The sequence below is a fragment of the Populus nigra genome, chromosome 15 (assembly GCF_951802175.1).
Source record: "Populus nigra chromosome 15, ddPopNigr1.1, whole genome shotgun sequence".
NCBI classification, from domain to species: Eukaryota; Viridiplantae; Streptophyta; class Magnoliopsida; order Malpighiales; family Salicaceae; genus Populus; species Populus nigra.
The window spans coordinates 286,024-305,359 of NC_084866.1; the positions used below are offsets into that span (position 1 = coordinate 286,024).

Consider the following 19,336-nt stretch of genomic DNA (forward strand, 5'->3'; position numbering starts at 1 on the left):
TCGTTCATTACTGTTGATGCTACAGAACAAGTCATTAATCCAATCAGAAAAGAGAGAGCTGTTCTATTATCAGCTTGAAACGTTATATTCAATCATCAGCTTATGTAACCATGGAGAAAGATAGTCCTGATCACCCCGTAAAGCCTTTCTAGTTTCAAAGTTTTGGCCTCATGGTTTCACCCAAGTTGGATCTGGTAGGAAGTTGAAGGGGTTCCATGTCATCTTCATCGACTCTGGAGAAATATCGGCCCACCATTTCATCGGTCACTAGCTCTAACTTTGAAGGCTCCCACTGTTAAAAACAAGAGAAATGGATTACATTACAGTATGTGATTGTTAAGAAAACATATCAAGCATAGCTAGTACCATATGTACCTTGGGATTCTTGTCTTTGTCCAGTAAGATGGCCCTAATTCCCTGCAAGAAAACCCTGTGATTAGAGACGAATAGTCATCGCATTATGTTCTTATTATCGAAGTTATGTTCTTATCATTCCTCTAATTAATTACCTCATAAAAATCATTGCTAACTGTTCTTCTCAAAATGTGGCAAACAATAGTACATTCCTGGATGAGGCATTGCTCAAGTCCTAGCTTGCGGCCCTCTCTAATCTAATCAACACATGAAAAGTTATTTCTGGATTTTAAAGAAAAAGGAAGCATTCCTTGAATTGTAATTGAAAAAAAATATTAACTCAAGTAAAAGATCAGAAATCCCTTAAAATCATTCATACCGATCTAAGGGAAATTTTGAGGCTGGTTGGACAGGCTGACTTCATCCAGTTGATTGCATCAAGAATCCACTTTTCTGATTTAGTTTCTGCCTCACTCTCCTAAAACAAGTCAAGCAGGTATCATACTTATGGCATTCCTAACCGAGACTTTCTACACTAAGTTTAGGTGAGAAAAGGTGCTTCTGTGATATGCTCACCAGTGATGACAGTATTTCTTCAACTGTTGTTCTCGAGAAACATTTGTTGATGATCTCCAGTCTATTTAATGAGTAAGTATTCAAATTCAGGATGGATGTTAACAGACACTAGTAGATATTGATAAAAGCAGCACAAAATTTTCAGGGACCTGAACATTACCTGCTAAAAGCACCATGCTGTTTAACATTTGGTTTGTGCATAAATTTGCTGATGATCTCAGAAATTGTTTTCGTATCAGTAGAAGTTACTTCATCTAGTGCAGTTTCCAACAAACGGACATCCTACCACAAAAAAAAGAAAGAGAAAATATTATGCAATCCTCTGATGGTAAATAAGAGAACATTCACGATAAAATAACTATCACTGCAGCAAAAAAAACTGATGTTAGAGAGGATATCTGATGCAGATCAAGAAATTTCTGAATATTCTGTGAGGCAACTGCTTTTCTGTGTAACCATTTAAGAGTTATCCATCAGGTATCATGTCCGTATACCCCTGAACAAACAGGTATGGTCGAACGACGCCATCGTGTCATACGAGAGCTAGGTATGACCATGCTATTTCATAGTTGTGCTAACAGGCATTACCTTTGCGAGCATAAAATGAGTCGCAAGGCCACATTCAACCATTTCTGCTCCTCTAATCTTAGCTCCAGTAAGTCCCAAATATTCACCTATATAGCATTTTTAATGAATTAGAATAAGTACATAAAGCACTGAATCAGAATCTTCAAGGATAAATTAACTTGCTAACGAATAAAGGAAAAAGAAAAATAATCTTTCTTTTTCCTTGATGCATTGGATCAATTTTCATCTTACATCTCAAAAAACACACGGAGTTCATGAATATTCAGAAGTTCGTACACTCAGAGGGAAGATAAGAAGGCATGAAACTCTTTCCAAACTATTAGTACACTCAGAGGGAAGATAAGAAGGCATGAAACTCTTTCCAAACTATTAGTAAAGTACATAGAGTAACAAATAGGTGGTTACCAAAAAATCCAGGGAGCCTGGAAAGGAAATATGATGACCCAACATCAGTAAAATGTCCTATTGCGGTCTCTGGCATAGCGAACACCTATGCAAGTTCATGTAACAACCAAGCACCATTACTTATGCACTGTACAAATGAGATGAACACGCAGATGCTTCTAATATCGTTTCGTTTTTTTTTTTTTTTTATATACGAAAGACGAGAATTTTATTAATCTTTTCATCACGAAATATGAAGATTCTTTGAGTTAGCTTTCTTTGAACAACTGAAGAAACATTAATTCATGAAAAGAAGACAGCCCTTCCTCAACAAATACATGCATCCTATGCTATCCAGGCTGCCTCCATCATCACCTTGAGTTATCTGATTTAGCTGAGAGGTTGATAAATTATCCTACAACAACTTAATCTCCGAAACAATGATAAAAAAAAACCTCCCGCTGAATCATGAAAGTATAATTATAATTTGTTGCCCTTCAAACTCTTAATCTGATTATCCTCAAGATTTTTAGTAAATCTCAAAATAAAGAACATCAAGTTTCTGTGATCATTCCACTGTTCTACAGTACCTTAAGTTTCTTTTCTCCTCAGTTTTAAGGAAATTAAGTATTTATATTATGAGACTTGGTTACTGGCATAAGACAAAGTCCTTGCAGGAGGTCTTTGGCCATCTAGAGAAGACCATCAAATATTTTGTTCAATTATTTAAGTGATATAGTCGAGCTTGTAGAAATTATTCAAACTGAAAGTTTTTAGTATTTGAGTGAGGATTTATATGGGAAAACTATGATGTTGACCTTACATGTACTTTTATAAATTAGTGAGATAAGTTAAGAAGAAGTTTCACAGAGTTAGAACAAGTTAGCATTTTAATTAAAATAATAATAAAAAAAATCTGATTATTAAATCGAACTTAAATTTTTTTAAGTAATTCTACAAGTAATTTTACTTAATTTAAATAATTATTGTGTCACTAATCAAACTGTTGTATCTTCTATAATGAGGTTTCAAGCTCGGATGCTCCTGTTTAAGTCAATTTTGTTATTTATCCTATATTTATTTAGATTTATGTTTTAATTTTGATTTATATTTAATTTTCTTATCATCTTTTCAATTTTAGTTGTTTTCTAATAAAGGTAGAATTTTCTAAATATTGAAAATCTCTTAAGAAGACAATCACCATAAATATAAATTTTAGATAATAAAATTACGAGTTTATGATTCACATCTATAATTATTTTTGCTAATTAAAATTCTTGTATTTTCTAAGTTATTACTATCCTATTAGCTTCCACCTGCATCACTAAGTTATTTAGAAACATCACTAAAACAAATCAACTCCCTATGTTTCCAATATGTAAAGCAGAAGCATACAGTGTTTTCAGTGACAATCCTGAAAGTTCCCTGCAGGGATAGCCCAGCACCTCCTCCCATCACGATCCCATCAATAATTGCAACCTTCAAATATCCAATTGCATTTATCAAAATCAAATGAAGATGACAAGAGTAAAGAAATATGTGAGATAATTATTGGCTTTGCTGGTTTGCATAATGATAGAGCCATATAACTTCTATACCACAGGCTTTCCATATGTTGCAACTAAGTAGTCCAACATGATTTGTTTCTTGTAAAAATTTGTCCCATAGCTCCAATGCCCTGTTTCATCCAAGGAGATAAACATTAACGGCATCAAACATTTTCCAATTACTTTTAAACCTTCTTAGAAGATGATTTTCACCTGCAACCATACAAGTATATGATGCCAAGACATCACCACCAGCACAAAATGCCTTTCCATTTCCCTGCATGAGATTTAGTTCAATGTGATGTCTGAGCTAGATGATAGTGGCATCGGCAGAGACAAATGAATGAATCATATGGAGTAGAATCATGTTCTGATGTCTAACCACGTGCAACTTAATTAGAGGTTGAGAATTCCAGCACATTCCTAAATCAACTTTTTTACCTTCAATATCACAATTTTGACTTTAGGATCAACCTCGTAAGCTTTCAACTCCTTGATCATCTGACAGGTCTGCCAACAAAATTAATAAAAGGAGTTACTGATCAAGTTTTTTATTATTATTTACCAGGTTAATGATCAAGAAAGTTGACATTGAAGGTAAGAAGAAATATGTATATTTCACACGGCTTTGGAAAGCAATCAGCATACTTCATAAGAAAAAAGCTGGTGCTTTAGCTAAAGATGGTGTCGCTATATCTGAAGATTTTATGCCATGGCTTCGAATCTTGTTTTTATCTGCTGGCACTACTTATTTCACCACCCTGTTTTGTTATCTTTGTTTATTTTTATGCTTGAGAGAAACTTGTGTGTCTCTGAGTACCGTTTCCTGATTTCTTTTATTGAAATGTGCCATCCTTTATGAGAAGAAAAGAAGCTGGAAAACGAAGGGCAAAAGTACATGTGTGATTGGTAAATAAATTAGAAAAATCAATTTAAGCATACCATGTGATAGGTGAGGCTGTTTAACTTGTGTGGTCTGTTCAGTATCACCTTCTTCACACATGAATTTCCTTCGAACAGCACCTAGATCAGGATACAAATCCTATGAAGAAATTAAATATTTCTTGGCTGCCCTTGACAAGCTTGGAGAAAAAGCTTTTCATTCCATTTTGTTGATATGCATGAAAATAAATTAAGAGCAATGCAATGAACAGTTAGAGTATTGAGTAAGAGCACCAAGAAGGAAACTTTGGCCTGTTGGTATCTTCAATTTCTTGTATTTTTCTTCATGCATTTGCCATTTTCCGTTTATCGCAAGAAGTGTAGCGCAAAAGAGAAGAAATGGGAAGTACCTGGTCAACATCTTTGTCGAAGCAGTGACGGATAGCCATTAGAGATATAAATCTGCTCTCTTGGTTCCAAGATACAAGTTAGCAAACAAGCCTTCTTACAAACACTAGCAACCACCATTAATCAAGTTAGGCAATCCCAGTACAGAATCCTCTTGTTCATTAAAAAAACCAACTACAACCACGAGAATTCTTAAGAACAATTTGCATGAACATTTAAACAGACAGTCACACATATATACTCAGCTTGTCTTAATTAAGTTTGTCGGCATTTGGGGCAACTATCACAATCAAAGCAAACAATCCAATGCAAATGGAATGATGAGTGCAAGCAAGAAGCAAACCTAATGAAACTCAACCAACTTCTGCGGCAATGTTTACGAAATCTGGTCCTCAAGCAGGATAGCTACTTTTCTCACAGCCAACCCTGTCTTCCACAAGAATGTAGGAAGTGAACAATGACCACTGCATTTTAAAGTACTGCTAGCTTGATTGTTAACAATGCATGGGCTCCGTTATTGTAGTAGGTTAGGCATTTATGAGGGCAGATAGACTGAAGTCACAGATTCCTACGCATGTGAACTGCAAATTTTTTCATAGGCAAAGAAAAAGGTTGCTTTATCAATATTGATTTCTCTTCTTTCCATTTTTGGCTTGCGAATTAATAGCCATATTAATTTAAACCAAGTTCTCCACCAAACATTGATTTTGAACCTAGGTAGCATCTATCGTGTCATGTCATGTCATGTAGAATGGATCATTAACAAATTACACATACCAAACAGGGGTAGGATTGAAAGAAGAAGGATCTAAATGAAAAAAATAATCAAACATAAGTGGTATGTTATGAGTATCGAAAAAGATGTATTTTAGCCTTTAAACTTAAAAAATAACGTATATTATATAATTTTGGTATCTTCATATTTTTCAAATTTAATTTGATATAAAAGTTTATTTTTATTATTTTTTAGTCCTTGATTGAAAGAGGAGAGAGAGGTCATTGGATTTTAGCAGTAGAAAGAGAAACATGCGTTTACATCGATTTAGGCCACCAAAATGAACGATATTTGTATCAAATTGTTTTTTTTTATAAGCAGAGTCATATCAGGTGTTTTTTTTATTTACCTTTAAAGTTTTTGAAAAAAACATATTTGAGCTCAGGTTGATTTTTGGTTTTGGGTTGATTTCAGGTTTTTGAACGGATTTTTGGTTTTTTTGAGGTCATAGATAGGTTTATCATGGTTCTTAAAGTTTTTTATAGGTCTTTTAGGTCAAAATAGGTTGAAAATGGTTTTTTAGGTAAAAAAACTTAAACTTTGATTTTTTAGCCATCATAGTGATCAGAATATAGGCAAGATCAGATAATGCATTGTTTGCCTCAGCATGAGATGCGTCATCGATTTTTTAAAAAAAATAAAAATTGGGGTGGATGACATGTCATCCACCCTAACAAAATAAGCCCCGCGGCACCTTGTTTTTTTTTTTTTCTTTTTTTTTTTCCTATTTTTTTCCAAATAATTCTTCTTCTTATATGTTTTTTTTTTAAAATTATATTTAGATTAATATCCATTCTCTTTTTTATTTTGTTTAGAGAGCTTTTTTTGAATGATTGTTATTTTTTGTTTTTCAAAGAGGTTTTTTTTTATTCATCTATAATCTTTTTTAATGTTTTTGTATAGATGAACTATATTCTTGAAAATCAAATTTTTTTATTTTCATATAATATTTCTAATATGTGTAGTCTTGCATAATATTTTTTCTTTTTATTTTATTCAATCAATTTAATATGTTTGTTTATTTCTATTATCATTTAATCGAATAAAAAAGTAATGTAATAAAAACATTTAGAAAAAATAAGTAGGTAAATATCTCGCCTTGTAAGATTAAATATCTTAATTTTTCAAGTTTTAATTTTAGAAATCATTAATGACTTTTTATTGATTTATTAACACATATAATTCTCAGTTTATTTGATTATATATATGCATAAATTTTTTAATTTGCACTTATAGTTTTTAAACTTAAAAAATACATTGAAAAAACTTGTATATATAATTTTTTTATATAAGAAATAAAAATATATAACTTCACGACGCGGATTACATAAGTAATTAATGATAAAATCACTCGTTCAATTTTGATAGATTGTAATTTGGGTTACGTCATGCAACAATTATTAACCTTTTTTCTCACCAGAGAGATAATACATTTTACATAACAAGATTTAGAATATTTTTATTAATAAAATATTAATGATAAGACTTAATGTGTTTAGTAATATAGTAAAAGGATATTTTTTAAAAAATAATTTTTAATTGAAAATATATTAAAATAATATTATTTAATTTTTTTTTAATTTGTAAAATTACCACATCAAGATCATCAAAAAAATTTCTAGAAAAATATTAATTTAATATTTTTCAAGTAAAAATCAGTTTAAAAAGTATTTTTAAAAATAAATTGAACTGCAATACCAAACACACCCTAAACTTGAGTCTTGCAAATTGAATGAGTTTTTCCCTTACCTCCAACCCAAGCTCTTGCAAACAATTTTTTTTTTCTTAATTTCGTGACTCTTTTGATTAAAAATAGATTATGAAATAAAAATAAAATAAAAATCTTTGTTTTGGAGTTTTAAACTTTAATGGTAAGAAAGAAGACCAACAAACTTTCTTCAACAATGTTTATGTCTATTTCCTCAAGTTATGCAGAATAAGTGTGGCAGACAGATTGAATGCAACTTATTCTTATTCTGGATAGCTCCATTATCAGTTCATGGAAGAATAGAGCAAGCTTATAAGGGTCATCCCTGGATAATCTTCCAAGGCATTTCCATGGCCCATGATGCATTTATTTTTTTAATAATCTTATGTTTGCTTTTATCTAAACTTAATTTATTTTTTTTTTTGGACAAGCAATATAAACTGAGAATATAATCTAATTATAACAAAGTTTCTTAATGAATCATAAAGTAGCTGGCTATATACCAAGGTCAATTCATTTCCTTGCCGTCTTGTTTGAAATCAAATTCTAGTTATGTCTAAGAACAATTTTAGAAAAGTATCTTTTGCAGTAATGGGTAAGAACCCTGCGTTTTTTTAGCTCAGGGTCCTTTAGTTTTTCGTCATTTATGCCCATAGGTAACTGTGATACCTTTCTCTTGAATTTCCTTCCCCTTGTCCATTTTTGGCTACCAGGCGAATTACCATTAAATTAAACAAGTCTCTTGGGATTATAAATGGTAGAATTGAGCATGTATTTTTAGATTCAAACTAAATGTTTGAATGAAATCCATACATTTTATAGCTAATTCAGTTTGATTATTTTGGGAATAATATATATTTATATTCCAGTGACATGAAAACTCTCTCCTTTGAAGATAGGGCTTGAGGTTGCTTATAAAAGCAGCAGGATTTGATAGGATAGAGAATCCAAGGGAGGATTTTTCCTCGAGGAAAAAGCTGTGGTTCATCCTACCTTTTTTGGCTTGTACTGTGTGGAGCAAGTGTTGCCAGCTTTTTATCACATGAACAATCCGTCATGGGGAGGCATCTGTTGGTAATTTTATCTGAGCCTTCCTTCGGTGACATAACGTCATCTCACAAATATGGTAACTTCTTTAGAGAAAAACAAATACAGCCAGTTTAGAAAACGTCGGTGTCATTAATCACATCCAGGACTCACAGTAACAGATTTAACTTTTTTGTAAAAAAAAAAAAACATTGTTTTAACTTTTTTTTATATAAAAAAAATATCTTGACTTCCAAGCTGTGACCCAGGCTTGAGCAGAGTCAAAAAAAACAGGACAGGTCTGATAACACTAGAAAAGATGACCCAGGTATATCATCACTGCTCCAAAATCAGGAGTGATATAATGTTAATACCCGGTTAAAAAAAGATGGGACAGCATTTTTCCCATTCGAGTCATTAACTTGGCTGTTGTAATCATGGCATGACATTGATTATGAAAACAACCAAAGAAAAGCTCACTTCAACCTGAATATAAGCATGGCATTGTCCGGGTGCCCAGATCCTGTCAAGTTTCAAGAAAGCTCCGATACGCAGCCACAACTCTGAATAGTCCTATTCATTATAGTTCTCTCTTAATTTGTTGGATCCGCGAAGATACAAATACCATGCAGTTAACCATTGTGGAACAAGTTGGTGTTGCTTGAATTGAAGTTCTGGAACGTTATGTTTATCATTCCCATTATAAACCAAGTCTTGATGCTTCAACCTACTCTTGTTTAACCCTGCAAGAAAACATAAGATACCAGATAAAAAGTAATCAGTAAGGTGTTGAATGATCTTTCCAAATCAAAATACAAGCTACAAATGGCAGATACAGAAATCGTTGGTAATATCTCTTACTTGCTTCAGATAGAAATCAAACCAAGGTACTCTTTGTAACTACAAAGAGGAGCATTTTCAAGATGTGTGTACGCAGTATCATGGTGCTATATTTCTTCCAGAAAGTATGTAACGATGGCTGCTCCTGTACAAAATTCATTTATCCTCGTCACTGCTTGCAAGGAGGCTACTGACCACCAACTCAAATGGTAAAAGCCAAAGTTTATTTCCTTGATAGTCAGGCCAGCAAGTTCATAACTTTCAGTAGATCCTAGAGTTCCAGATGGGCTTCGGTTCAACCTCCACCAAACACCTGGGAATGTCTTGTTAGACAACATCACGAAACTAATTCAAAATTCTATCAGAAATTACCAATTCTTAAAGTCTCCCTCCTCTAAGTTCAATGGCAAAGAAGAATTTATAGCCCAAATCATATAGTTTGTGCCCGTGAACTCAATTTTTCAAATGGCAAAATCCTATTTTAGAAGGGAATAACTGCTGTAGAATATATGGAATTGAGAAAGATGAACTGGAAAGCAAACTTGCAATTTCAAGCACGCTTTCCATTGCAAAATGGAAATGAGAGCGAGGGAGTAATTTACTATCTGGGAACAGGAATTAATTTTCCATCATTCAAAGCAAAAACCAGAGGAGAAAAGGCTGTTTAAGATTTAAGCCAAGTCAATCCAAAACCAGCAACTTATAGCAGATCAAATCAAGCTCACATAAAAAGGGCAGGATTCAAACACAATTAAAGGAAGTTGAAAAAAAAAAAAACAGTGTTGCCTCAGCTTGGATTTTTCAAATGGTAAACATAATCATTAAGTTATTGACTGCAATGAACAATGCACTACCTATAAATGTGAGAATATATACTTCCATTATCACATCATTCAACTTGCTAATATCACATGTTAATAGTTATTAGCTGACATACTTCAGCATTTTCACAATAAGCTTAAAAATCTTCAAAGTTAAAAAGTTAAATCTTTCAGGCAAATTTATCAGGAAAACTCGTAGCAAAGCATTATTTTTACCATATGGAAACCTGATAGGACCTATTTCATGGTTCCTGGAATTTCCCGAACAGGTAAAACTAGAACAATGGCAGCCTAGAAAACCTGCTTATTGAACTTAACAGCATCTATAAAAGATACATTACCTCTGGAAAAATCATATGCAAGACTTTAGGATCCCCACAAGCAGAAAATAGCCAATATCATAAATTGGATCCCAATTTCAAATGCAAGGACTGTGACTTGCCAGCCAAATTGCTCCCTGGCATTTCAAACTAGTAATTTTGCACCGTCTTTGCAGGACTCCGAATCTCCAAAGAGGAAAGTTTCTTGTTTCCAGTCAACCACTTCCGATACAGCTGAAATGCCCTATCAGGCTCCTTCATTTTGCAGTACTGCTTAATTAGTATTTGAAATGGAACATGATCAGTTAGTAAACCAGATTTCAATAACTTGGCTAAAAGTTCCTCTGCCTCCTTGGTGTTATACTTCACACAGTAACCTCTAATTAGCTCAGTGTAAGTTATCATGTCTGGATTACATCCCCCTCTAAGCATTTCATCATATAATTGAAGAGCATAATGAATGTGTCCCGCATTAGCAGCTGCACCGATCAAAAGATTGTAGGTAACCACATCCGGAAAAAGGCCCTTTAAAAGCATATCCTTTTTCAGAAAATATGCATACAAAATGTTTCCTATTTTTACTTGTGCATGGATCAATGCATTGTAAGTGAACACATTCGGTACAACACCAAAAGACAACATACGATCTCTGATGGCAAATGCATTACAAATATCTCCACATCTCCCATAACCATCAATTATGAGGTTCCACACAAGAGGCTCTGGTATCATTGATTTCTCTAACGTACAATTAAGATAACCATTAGCCTTATCTACATCCCCACAAACACATAGGCCTTGAATTATTAATTTATACGAAACCTCATCTGGAGCAACTCCCATTCTTAACATCACATCATGTATGTAACAAGCCTCATCAAGCTTTCCACTCTTGCAAAGGCTAGATACAAGAGTGTTATATGTGAAGACATCAGGCAGTAGACCCATTTTAAGCATTTGACAAGAATAGCTATATGCAAGTTTCATGTCTCTGGCTAAACAGAATCCATGGATAAGAACATTATATGAGATAACATCCATTGGGGTACCCTCCTCCAACATTGAATCCCAGATACCAAGCGCCTGAACTATATCTCCACTCTTGATAGAACCATCCATAAGTATAGTTGAGGTGATAACATTTGATGTTGCTTTTTCGCCATCATCTAATATCTCTCCAAGAAGCTTCTTACCTTCAGTTAAAAGGTCCTTCTTGCAGAGTGCATGCAAAAGTGTGTTGAAAGTAACTCTATTTGGTTTGGTACCACTATTAGCCATAGAAGAAAACAGATGTAATGCTTTATCAATCTTATCAAGAAGACAGTAACCTTTGATAAAAGTATTATATGTGGCACAGTTGGGAGATGGACCCTTGTCTAGCATCTCCCTAATAAGCCAATCTGCCTTCTCCAACTCAATCATTTTGCACAGTCCATTCACCATATAATTGTGTGTCAGCACATCGGGAACAAAACCTTTCTGAATCATTTTACTCCTTAGCCATAAAGCTGGTCCCAACTTACCCCCCAGACACAAATCCTTGATTATAGCTTCATTTCCTGCACAATTAACATCCAGCGCACATCCTGTAATGCCTTTCTTCACCAAAGAGATATCATCCCTGTAGGACTTAGAGAAACAAAAATACATAAATAACTATGTTCTGATTCTCAAACTATTATCATTCGCAACTCATGTAAACTAATCACCAACAAAACATTCAGTTCAAATAATCAAAAGCTATCATTCAACAATCAATCCCACCCCATATAAAAAGCTGACAAATTGAAGTCTAACAGACATGAAAAAAATACAAACCTTTCAAATTAAACAAGGAGATTTATCAAAACAGCCCAGTAATTACATCCACTACATTTATCATTTATGAATTATCCACTTGCATAAACTATCACCAAGACACCAGCACAACATTCAGCTGAAATAATCAAAAGCTCTCATTGAACAATCAATCCTCACCCCATATGACAAGTTCACAACAGTGAAGTCTAACAGACACGAAAAAGCTAGACTTCAAACAAAACATTTCAACTAAACAAGGAAATTTATGGAAACGGTCCAATAATTACATCAACCACATCCATTAAGTATCCAACTTGCATTTTCTGCTTCACAAAAATACCAATGCAATTATAGAGATTTTTACATCTTGGGTTGCACAACATCGCCTAAAAGAAAATCTACAGTAAAAGTACCCTCCTAATTATGCCTTTAAAATACTGTAAATTTACGCAGTAAACATCCACACTCCAAATTATAACTCAAATTCCAAAAAAAAAAAAAAACAACAACAACAACAATGAAATCAAAAGCTGACCTCATCGATTTCAAACGATCCAAACTACCCTTAAGCATTGAATCCAACACATTAAAAACTAGCGGGTCTCCTCCTCCACCATCGCATTGCTTATTATTCGAAAACTCATCACCAACAACAGCATGCATGCCTTGCCCACCAGTCCTCCTTCACATTTACCAACATTTTTCTTATTACAAAACACATTAACATAAAAACAAATCCTAAACATTAACAAAAACAGCATTACCTTAAATCTGGATCTAAAACGGGCTCACAGGATAAGACTCCACAGAATATATTAGTAACATTGTGCTTGAAACTCTCAATGGTTTTTTCAAAAAATCGAAGCAGCAAAACTTGTGCTGATACTGTCGTTGTCGATGATTCTCCAAAAGATATGCATAACTATAACAGAAACTCAAGAAGTCAAATTTAAAGAAAGAAAAAAAACAATCAAGAAATGATTAAAGAAGATTAGTGAGAGCTCACAGCCATGTTTTTATGCTTCTCTATCTCTTTCCGTATAAATTACTGCTTCAAAAGAATCAAAATAAAACACCCATCAATCTTTTTGAAGGGTTAAAGGCAAATGTGTAGCGGTTTTTGTCAAAAAACCCTCACTCTTCGCTCAGCCTCCCTAGATGGTCTGTGATTGTTGAGCTTTAGCTATGGGTATTGTTTTGGGTCTGACCCAGTAATTTATGGGCTTAGTGAAGGTGAGCCCAAATCAATATTTTTCCATCTTTTCTTATTACTAGTTTTACTTTAGAAAAACAATAATCAGAATATTTTCAATAAATATTGATAGATACCCCCTTGAAGTTTATAGAATTTCTATAAAATATATGTTTTATACATAGTTTTAAATTAAGAGTACGATCAGGTTTTAAATTATCGGGTTTTAGATTTAAAATTAATCAGGTTTCATATAAATTTATCGGGATGGTTCAATTTTTTTAAAAAATAATTTTATATTCTAATATTATCCAAAATAAATGGATGTATTTGGACTCAATATTTATCATTTGATTAATGATTTTCTTTTATTAAAAATGTTTTGAAAATACGATGACTTTGGTTGCCGCGGTAAAATTTTCTTCTTCTTTTGCCACGCCACACATAAATAATTGCATGGGACCTATAAAACTCATAAATTTGATATCAGTATTCAAGATAACACTACTAAATTTATTAATATTATTGATTTTCTCTTGTAGAATACATAATAAAATGGATGTTTAGAGTGTTTTTTAAAAAAATATATTAAAAAAACATTTTTTTATTTTAAAAAATTATTTTTTACACATAACACCACCTAAAAATTATCAATGGGTCATAGTTTTGAAACCCAATCCGGTGGTCAACCCGGTCTAATGACTGGGTCACGGGTTAGGTGGGTTGACCCGGTTTAACCCGGGTCAACAAAAAAAAAGTTAAAAAAAAAGTTAATCCATCATTAACATACAGAAAATGAATTAAAACAAAAAACCAACTTTGAGAATGGAATTCAAAGCAAATTATAAAGCAAATCAAGGAAGGTAAAAGGAGAAGCAAACTTGTATGCCATTAGGAGAGTTAGCAGCAGTGAGGACACGGAGTTGAGGCAAGGTCTCAGGCAGAGGTTTAGGATGGATGATCCGGACAGAGGCAAGCCTAGGAACAGACTTCAAGAAAGAAAATTTAAAGGCTTTGTCGTCAAAATTACTGTGTAAAAACAGGTCTGAATTTGGATACACTTGGTGGAGAATATTCTTGACAATGGAGGGTCCAATCAGTTCAAACCTCCTGGCCCCACCAACCAAACACACCGCCATTCTCGACCGACCCAACTCATTGTTCAATGAAGTTGACGCACTGCGATTCACGAGCTCTAAACTCGAGGGAGCAATTGAGGAATAATTTGATGTTGTTGTTGTCGTTGTGGCGGCGGCGGCGAGGGAGAGGATGTTCACGGATGCGGTTTTATTGAGGAAGTGGAAAGCGAGGGGGCAAAAGAGGAAAAAGGGTTGATGGGTGTCAAAGAGACGGTGAGGAAAAGGAGGAGAGTGAGAGGAGGGATGGTGAAGAGGAGAGGTTTCCAATATAGATCATAGAACCATCTGGACATGAAAGGAGGTTTGGTCATTTTTTGTGGGGATTAGACTAGCATGTTTTGTGGGTGAAGAAGAAGGGTTGGATCCTGGTTTTGGTTGCGCCCGTGAAAGGGAAAATTGCTGAAAACTTGAAGGAAATTATGATTTTTTCTTCTTTTCATTTTCTTTGAATTGAAAATCCTCTGCTTTTTTATATCCTCAGTTTGGTTTTTGAGAAAATGTAGCAATAGAAAATGAGAGTCCAAAACGACGTGGTTTCACGTCCATGTATATTAAAAAAAAAAAAAGGTCGGGTTTCAGTCGGGTTTACCCGGGTCGCTCGGGTTCCGGGTCGACCGGGTTTCGCCGGGCTAACTTCCCAGCAGGTTTTTACTTAGATCTGGACCGGTTCTAGGCCCGGGTGGGCCGGGTTCCGGGTCGACCCACCGGGCCGGTCCGGGTTTCAAAACTATGCAATGGGTTCCTCAACATATTATGATAGTAATATTTGCTCATATACTTCATTGATAATATGATAAGTATATATATGTGTTCCCCCGGAAACAAGCAAGCTGGAATAGCTCAGTTGGTTAGAGCGTGTGGCTGTTAACCACAAGGTCGGAGGTTCAAGCCCTCCTTCTAGCGATAAGTTTTTTTATTTTATTTTGTTTTTGTCACCAACAAAACAACGTGGCACCGTTTCAAATTCTAGAATCAAGAGATTAGCTGGTTGTGCAGATTAGATATTTATTTATTTATCGCGGTAAAGAAAAATGATGCTTTTTTTAAAAAAATAAAAACAGATATTTTTTAAAAAAGAAATGGGTTTTAATTAGTTCACATAATATTAACTCTTCTTATTATAAATAATAATAAAAAAAAACTAAAAGGCATCTGCCACATCTTTCTATTCATTGGAGTAGTGTAATTAATTTTGTACCATTGAAAAAGAAAAACTAATTATGCTTCCAATTGGGATTACAATTGTTTTTTCAAAATGATACTTTAGTCATTCCAAAATAGAATTGGGGCATTAATTTGAAAACTTTTTTATTATATTAAAATGATTATTTTATCCTTAAAAAAAACAAATATTAAGCTTTTATAGAGGGATTTTTTAGTCTTTTAAAAATAATTTACACAATTAAATTACAGTTATATTGTTTTGGAGAAAAATAAAATGAACATGCACAGGGGTTCTCCATTTAAAAAAAGTAAAATTACAAAATTATCCTTGTAATTTAAAAAAACAAAGGTTGTTTTAAAGAGTATCTTAGTTTTTGTATTCTGATTTTGTTGTTATTTTTTAATTTGATTAGGGTTTGTATGGTAATTTTATTTTATTAAATATTATTAAAAAAAAAAGTTGCTCATGCATTAGCACGTGATGGTCTTTGCGCCATTCAGATGGTGCGTGTAGTCCTTTCGGTTACCAAAATCCTACATTTGCAGCGATGTTAGGAGTGGCAAGTCGTTTTCTTTCCAACAATGTGACACGTGCTTACAGAGGAGTTTTTTTTTTTTATCCCGGATGCTAGGTAGTCAAGTTAACCTTGGTTAGCTTGGATTTTCTTCCTCAATATTTTTATTTAACTTTTAGTTTTTTTTGCTATGTCCTTTTTTTGAAAGTTTATTTATTTTTTATCCCGGTCTAATGTTGCGAGTGACGGGCTGGTCGAGTTAATCTGGGTGGACTCGTTTTTTCTTAATTTTTTATGATTTTTTTTCAATTTTATTATTTTGCATTAAATTATTTGCCCTTGAGAATTATCATTTTTTTGCTTCTCTTATTGTTTTGTTATTTCGGGTTGGTTAACCTAACTCAGGTCAAGTTGCATTTTTTTTTATTTTTTTATTTTACTTTGGCCTTTTTTTTTAGTATTTTCTTGGAAGTCTTTTTTTTTATCTTGATCTCATGTCGCGAGTGGTGGCTTAGTCAAGTTAACTCAGGTTGGCTCAAATTGTTTTCCTCGATTTTCTTATGAGTTTTTTTTTTTCATTTTGCATTAAATTATTTGTTCTTGAGTTTTGTTATTTTTTCACTTTTCTTTCTATTTGGTTATTCCAAGAGCGGGGTTAATAAAGTTAATCCAGTTTAGCGTGGTTTTTTTATGACTTTTTATTGAACTTTTGTCTTTTTTACTAGGTTCTTCTTTTAAAATTCTTTTTATTTAATCTCGATCTCATAGTGTGGATTGTCAAGTTAACCCGAGTTAATTCAGATTTTTTTATTTAATGTTATATTTTTTGTTTTCATCTTTGGTATTTAATTATTAGATCTTGAACTTTATAAATTTTTTTTTTGCAGGTTGTTTTGGTCTTATATATCAAATTAAATTTTAGTAAATTTAACTTAGTTTGTCTTGGATTATCGCCGATTGAATATTTTTTAGTGTTGGCAAAATTTTGGCTCAATTGCGACATATCACGGGCAACCTAACTAATATTTTATGAAATCTAGTGGAGCTTCCTGCCAAACTAAATTAAGTTTAATAACAGTGAACAAGATTTATGGAAAAAAATAATCTATTCGTAGATGTAAATCTATCTTTAAAAAGTTCATTTGCTATGTAATGATACTAAATTGATTATTAATAATTTAAATAAAAATATGTATTAAATCAAATTAAATAACTTATTATTCAGAGACCAGACCAGTGGTGTGGAATTTGTTTTACAGAAACTATGTCAATACTTTCTATGTGCGTGTCTCTTTACATAATGTTTTGTATAATGCAGCACTCACCTTAAGTAGATGGTTTTGCCCATCAAATATATGTAACACCTGCGATATGCTTTCAGAGAGCTATTTCAATGAATGAAATTTGATTAGGGGTCTGAAATTGAAAATCGAAACATATGCCCATTTCTTTTATGCACGTTGCTCCACCCTTTCTTCTATCCTATTCTCCCTAGTTGTGCCCTAAATCAGAATCAGTTTGCTCTGTTGAATGCTTTTATATTGGTTGTGTTGCAGGTAATTTTCTGGTGAGCAAAGAACCTCCACATCGTCCAATTTTGCTTGACTTTGGGCTGACAAAGAGAATATCAAGCTCTATGAAACAATCACTAGCTAAAATGTTTCTTGCTACTGCTGAGGTTTGTAAAATCTTCCTGTCAGTGTACTGTCAATAATGCATCATAATCTGAGAGCATCTGTGTAACAGATCTGATGATTGATTGTGCCGGTTCTTAGATAGGATATCATTTTTAGCATGAGTAATTCTGCCCGGTATGTAGTAATTTAAGGCAAACTTAATGCAAAATGCTTTTTGTGGTTGGTTACAAAATGTCGCATGTTGTCTTGCAAAAAACTCAACCTCAATGAAAATATTGCTAATATTTGGCCAGAATTTGGAACAAACGGAAAGAATCTCATCAAGGTGTGAAAGTTTATTTTCCAAGACCTGCTAAACCTTCCAGATTACCACCTGAAGCTCTTTTGTATGCTCGCTTATTTTATTTTTTTCCTGTTTAGGTCCACCACGTTCTTAATCATAAATCTGGTTTGCAAAATGCTTTGCCAACCTCAGAGAAGAAACTCCTTTGCTAATGGCTGACTGGGATGAATGTCTGAAACTGATTGCTATGTCAGCACCTGAGACTGAACCTTATATGTCTTTTGGCTGGCTTTGTGGTGGAATAATCGAGGTACAATCCCATGCTCAAGTGTTTGAACATGAAAGAACCACGAAGCTGATGTCTGCATTTTTTTTTTTGAATTGCTTTATGATTGGAATGTCTGATCTGCATCTGTTTTCGAAGGGAGCTTGATTTGTCCTGCATTTTAATAATGTGCTTTAATGAAACAGCATGCCTCTGGGAAGAAATTTCAGGAGATCCTTGAAGAAGCAATAGTTCGACCTCTCAACATTGAAGGCGAGCTATATGCTGGAATTCCTCCAGGTATCTGTTAAAGTCCGTGTATTCAATGTTCTTTCTTCGCTAGCAGAAATACGACAAAAGATTTGCCCATGCAATTGCTTTTTTTTTTCAAGTGGTCATACTATCTGCCTGTCCCTCATTCCATGTAAATTCAAAGTTTCTTTCATGATTGGCACATTAATGCTTGTCATGTGTCTCCTCCAGGTGCGGAATCTCGACTTGCGTCTCTGACATTAGATGAAGAAGATTTTAGCAAGCTCTCAAAAATTGCTAGTCGTCCTGAGCTTCCCTCCACCTTCCAGCCAGAGAACATTTCCCAACTAGTAACTGCAGTGCCTGCTTTGTTTAACATGCTGAACGTTCGTCGCGCCATTATACCAGGTGCTGACGGACATTGCTCAGCTCGTGCTGTTGCACACTACTATGCAGCTCTTGTTGATGGAGGCCTGGTCCCACCACCTCATTCCTCTTTGTCCAAGCCACCCCTTGGTACCCACCCACACATTCTCAAATTTCCTTCAGAGATTACCTCCGAAAGCAGAAAGGTAAAAAGAGTAAGGCAGCGGATTCTGCTTCAAAGAAAAAAGGAAATGGTTATGAGCTCAAGATGAATTACAGTAAAGATTTCAAGGATGGTGGAGAAGTAACAGTGATGGGTATACCAGGCTTGCTAATGATAGCGCTGGTGGCAGCAGCAGTGATGCTAGTCCACCCAAAGGCTTTGCAGCCAGTGAAAACTCTCGCCAAAATAATGCCATCAGGATTTTTAATAACCCAAGAATTCATGATGAGTTCATGGGCGTGGGTGAGTACAGGAATCTAGTACTGCCAAA

The 19,336-nt window shown here is 34.0% G+C and overlaps 3 protein-coding genes and 1 non-coding gene across 5 annotated transcripts; 2 read left to right on the top strand and 2 right to left on the bottom strand.

The window, feature by feature from the left end:
* Nucleotides 1-154: 154 nt before the first annotated feature.
* On the bottom strand, nt 155-4,780 carry LOC133674627 (3-hydroxyisobutyryl-CoA hydrolase 1-like). Its single transcript, XM_062095841.1, has 14 exons — nt 4,742-4,780; nt 4,392-4,472; nt 3,891-3,959; nt 3,663-3,726; nt 3,501-3,580; nt 3,298-3,381; nt 1,924-2,008; nt 1,519-1,604; nt 1,091-1,212; nt 931-991; nt 734-832; nt 510-611; nt 376-417; nt 155-292 (listed from the first exon to the last, which is right to left on the bottom strand). The coding sequence occupies exons 1-14, from the start codon at nt 4,778-4,780 to the stop codon at nt 155-157; spliced, it is 1,152 nt and encodes a 383-aa protein (XP_061951825.1).
* A 3,680-nt stretch (nt 4,781-8,460) lies between these two features.
* Nucleotides 8,461-13,170, bottom strand: LOC133674844 (pentatricopeptide repeat-containing protein At5g24830). Of its 2 annotated transcripts, none has more exons than XM_062096119.1 (6): nt 13,036-13,170; nt 12,794-12,951; nt 12,565-12,711; nt 10,251-11,850; nt 9,110-9,401; nt 8,461-8,991 (listed from the first exon to the last, which is right to left on the bottom strand). In XM_062096119.1, the coding sequence occupies exons 1-4, from the start codon at nt 13,039-13,041 to the stop codon at nt 10,380-10,382; spliced, it is 1,782 nt and encodes a 593-aa protein (XP_061952103.1). In that variant the 5' UTR covers nt 13,042-13,170; the 3' UTR covers nt 8,461-8,991; nt 9,110-9,401; nt 10,251-10,379. The 2 variants fall into 2 exon arrangements, with proteins under 2 accessions (XP_061952103.1, XP_061952104.1); XM_062096120.1 differs by having other exon boundaries at nt 9,110-9,411.
* Nucleotides 13,171-15,189: 2,019 nt separating this feature from the next.
* On the top strand, nt 15,190-15,263 carry TRNAN-GUU (transfer RNA asparagine (anticodon GUU)). Its single transcript has one exon. It is a non-coding gene; the product is annotated as a tRNA-Asn (tRNA).
* A 2,849-nt stretch (nt 15,264-18,112) lies between these two features.
* On the top strand, nt 18,113-19,336 carry LOC133674889 (uncharacterized). Its single transcript, XM_062096184.1, has 3 exons — nt 18,113-18,269; nt 18,431-18,524; nt 18,708-19,336. The coding sequence occupies exons 1-3, from the start codon at nt 18,171-18,173 to the stop codon at nt 19,112-19,114; spliced, it is 600 nt and encodes a 199-aa protein (XP_061952168.1). The 5' UTR covers nt 18,113-18,170; the 3' UTR covers nt 19,115-19,336.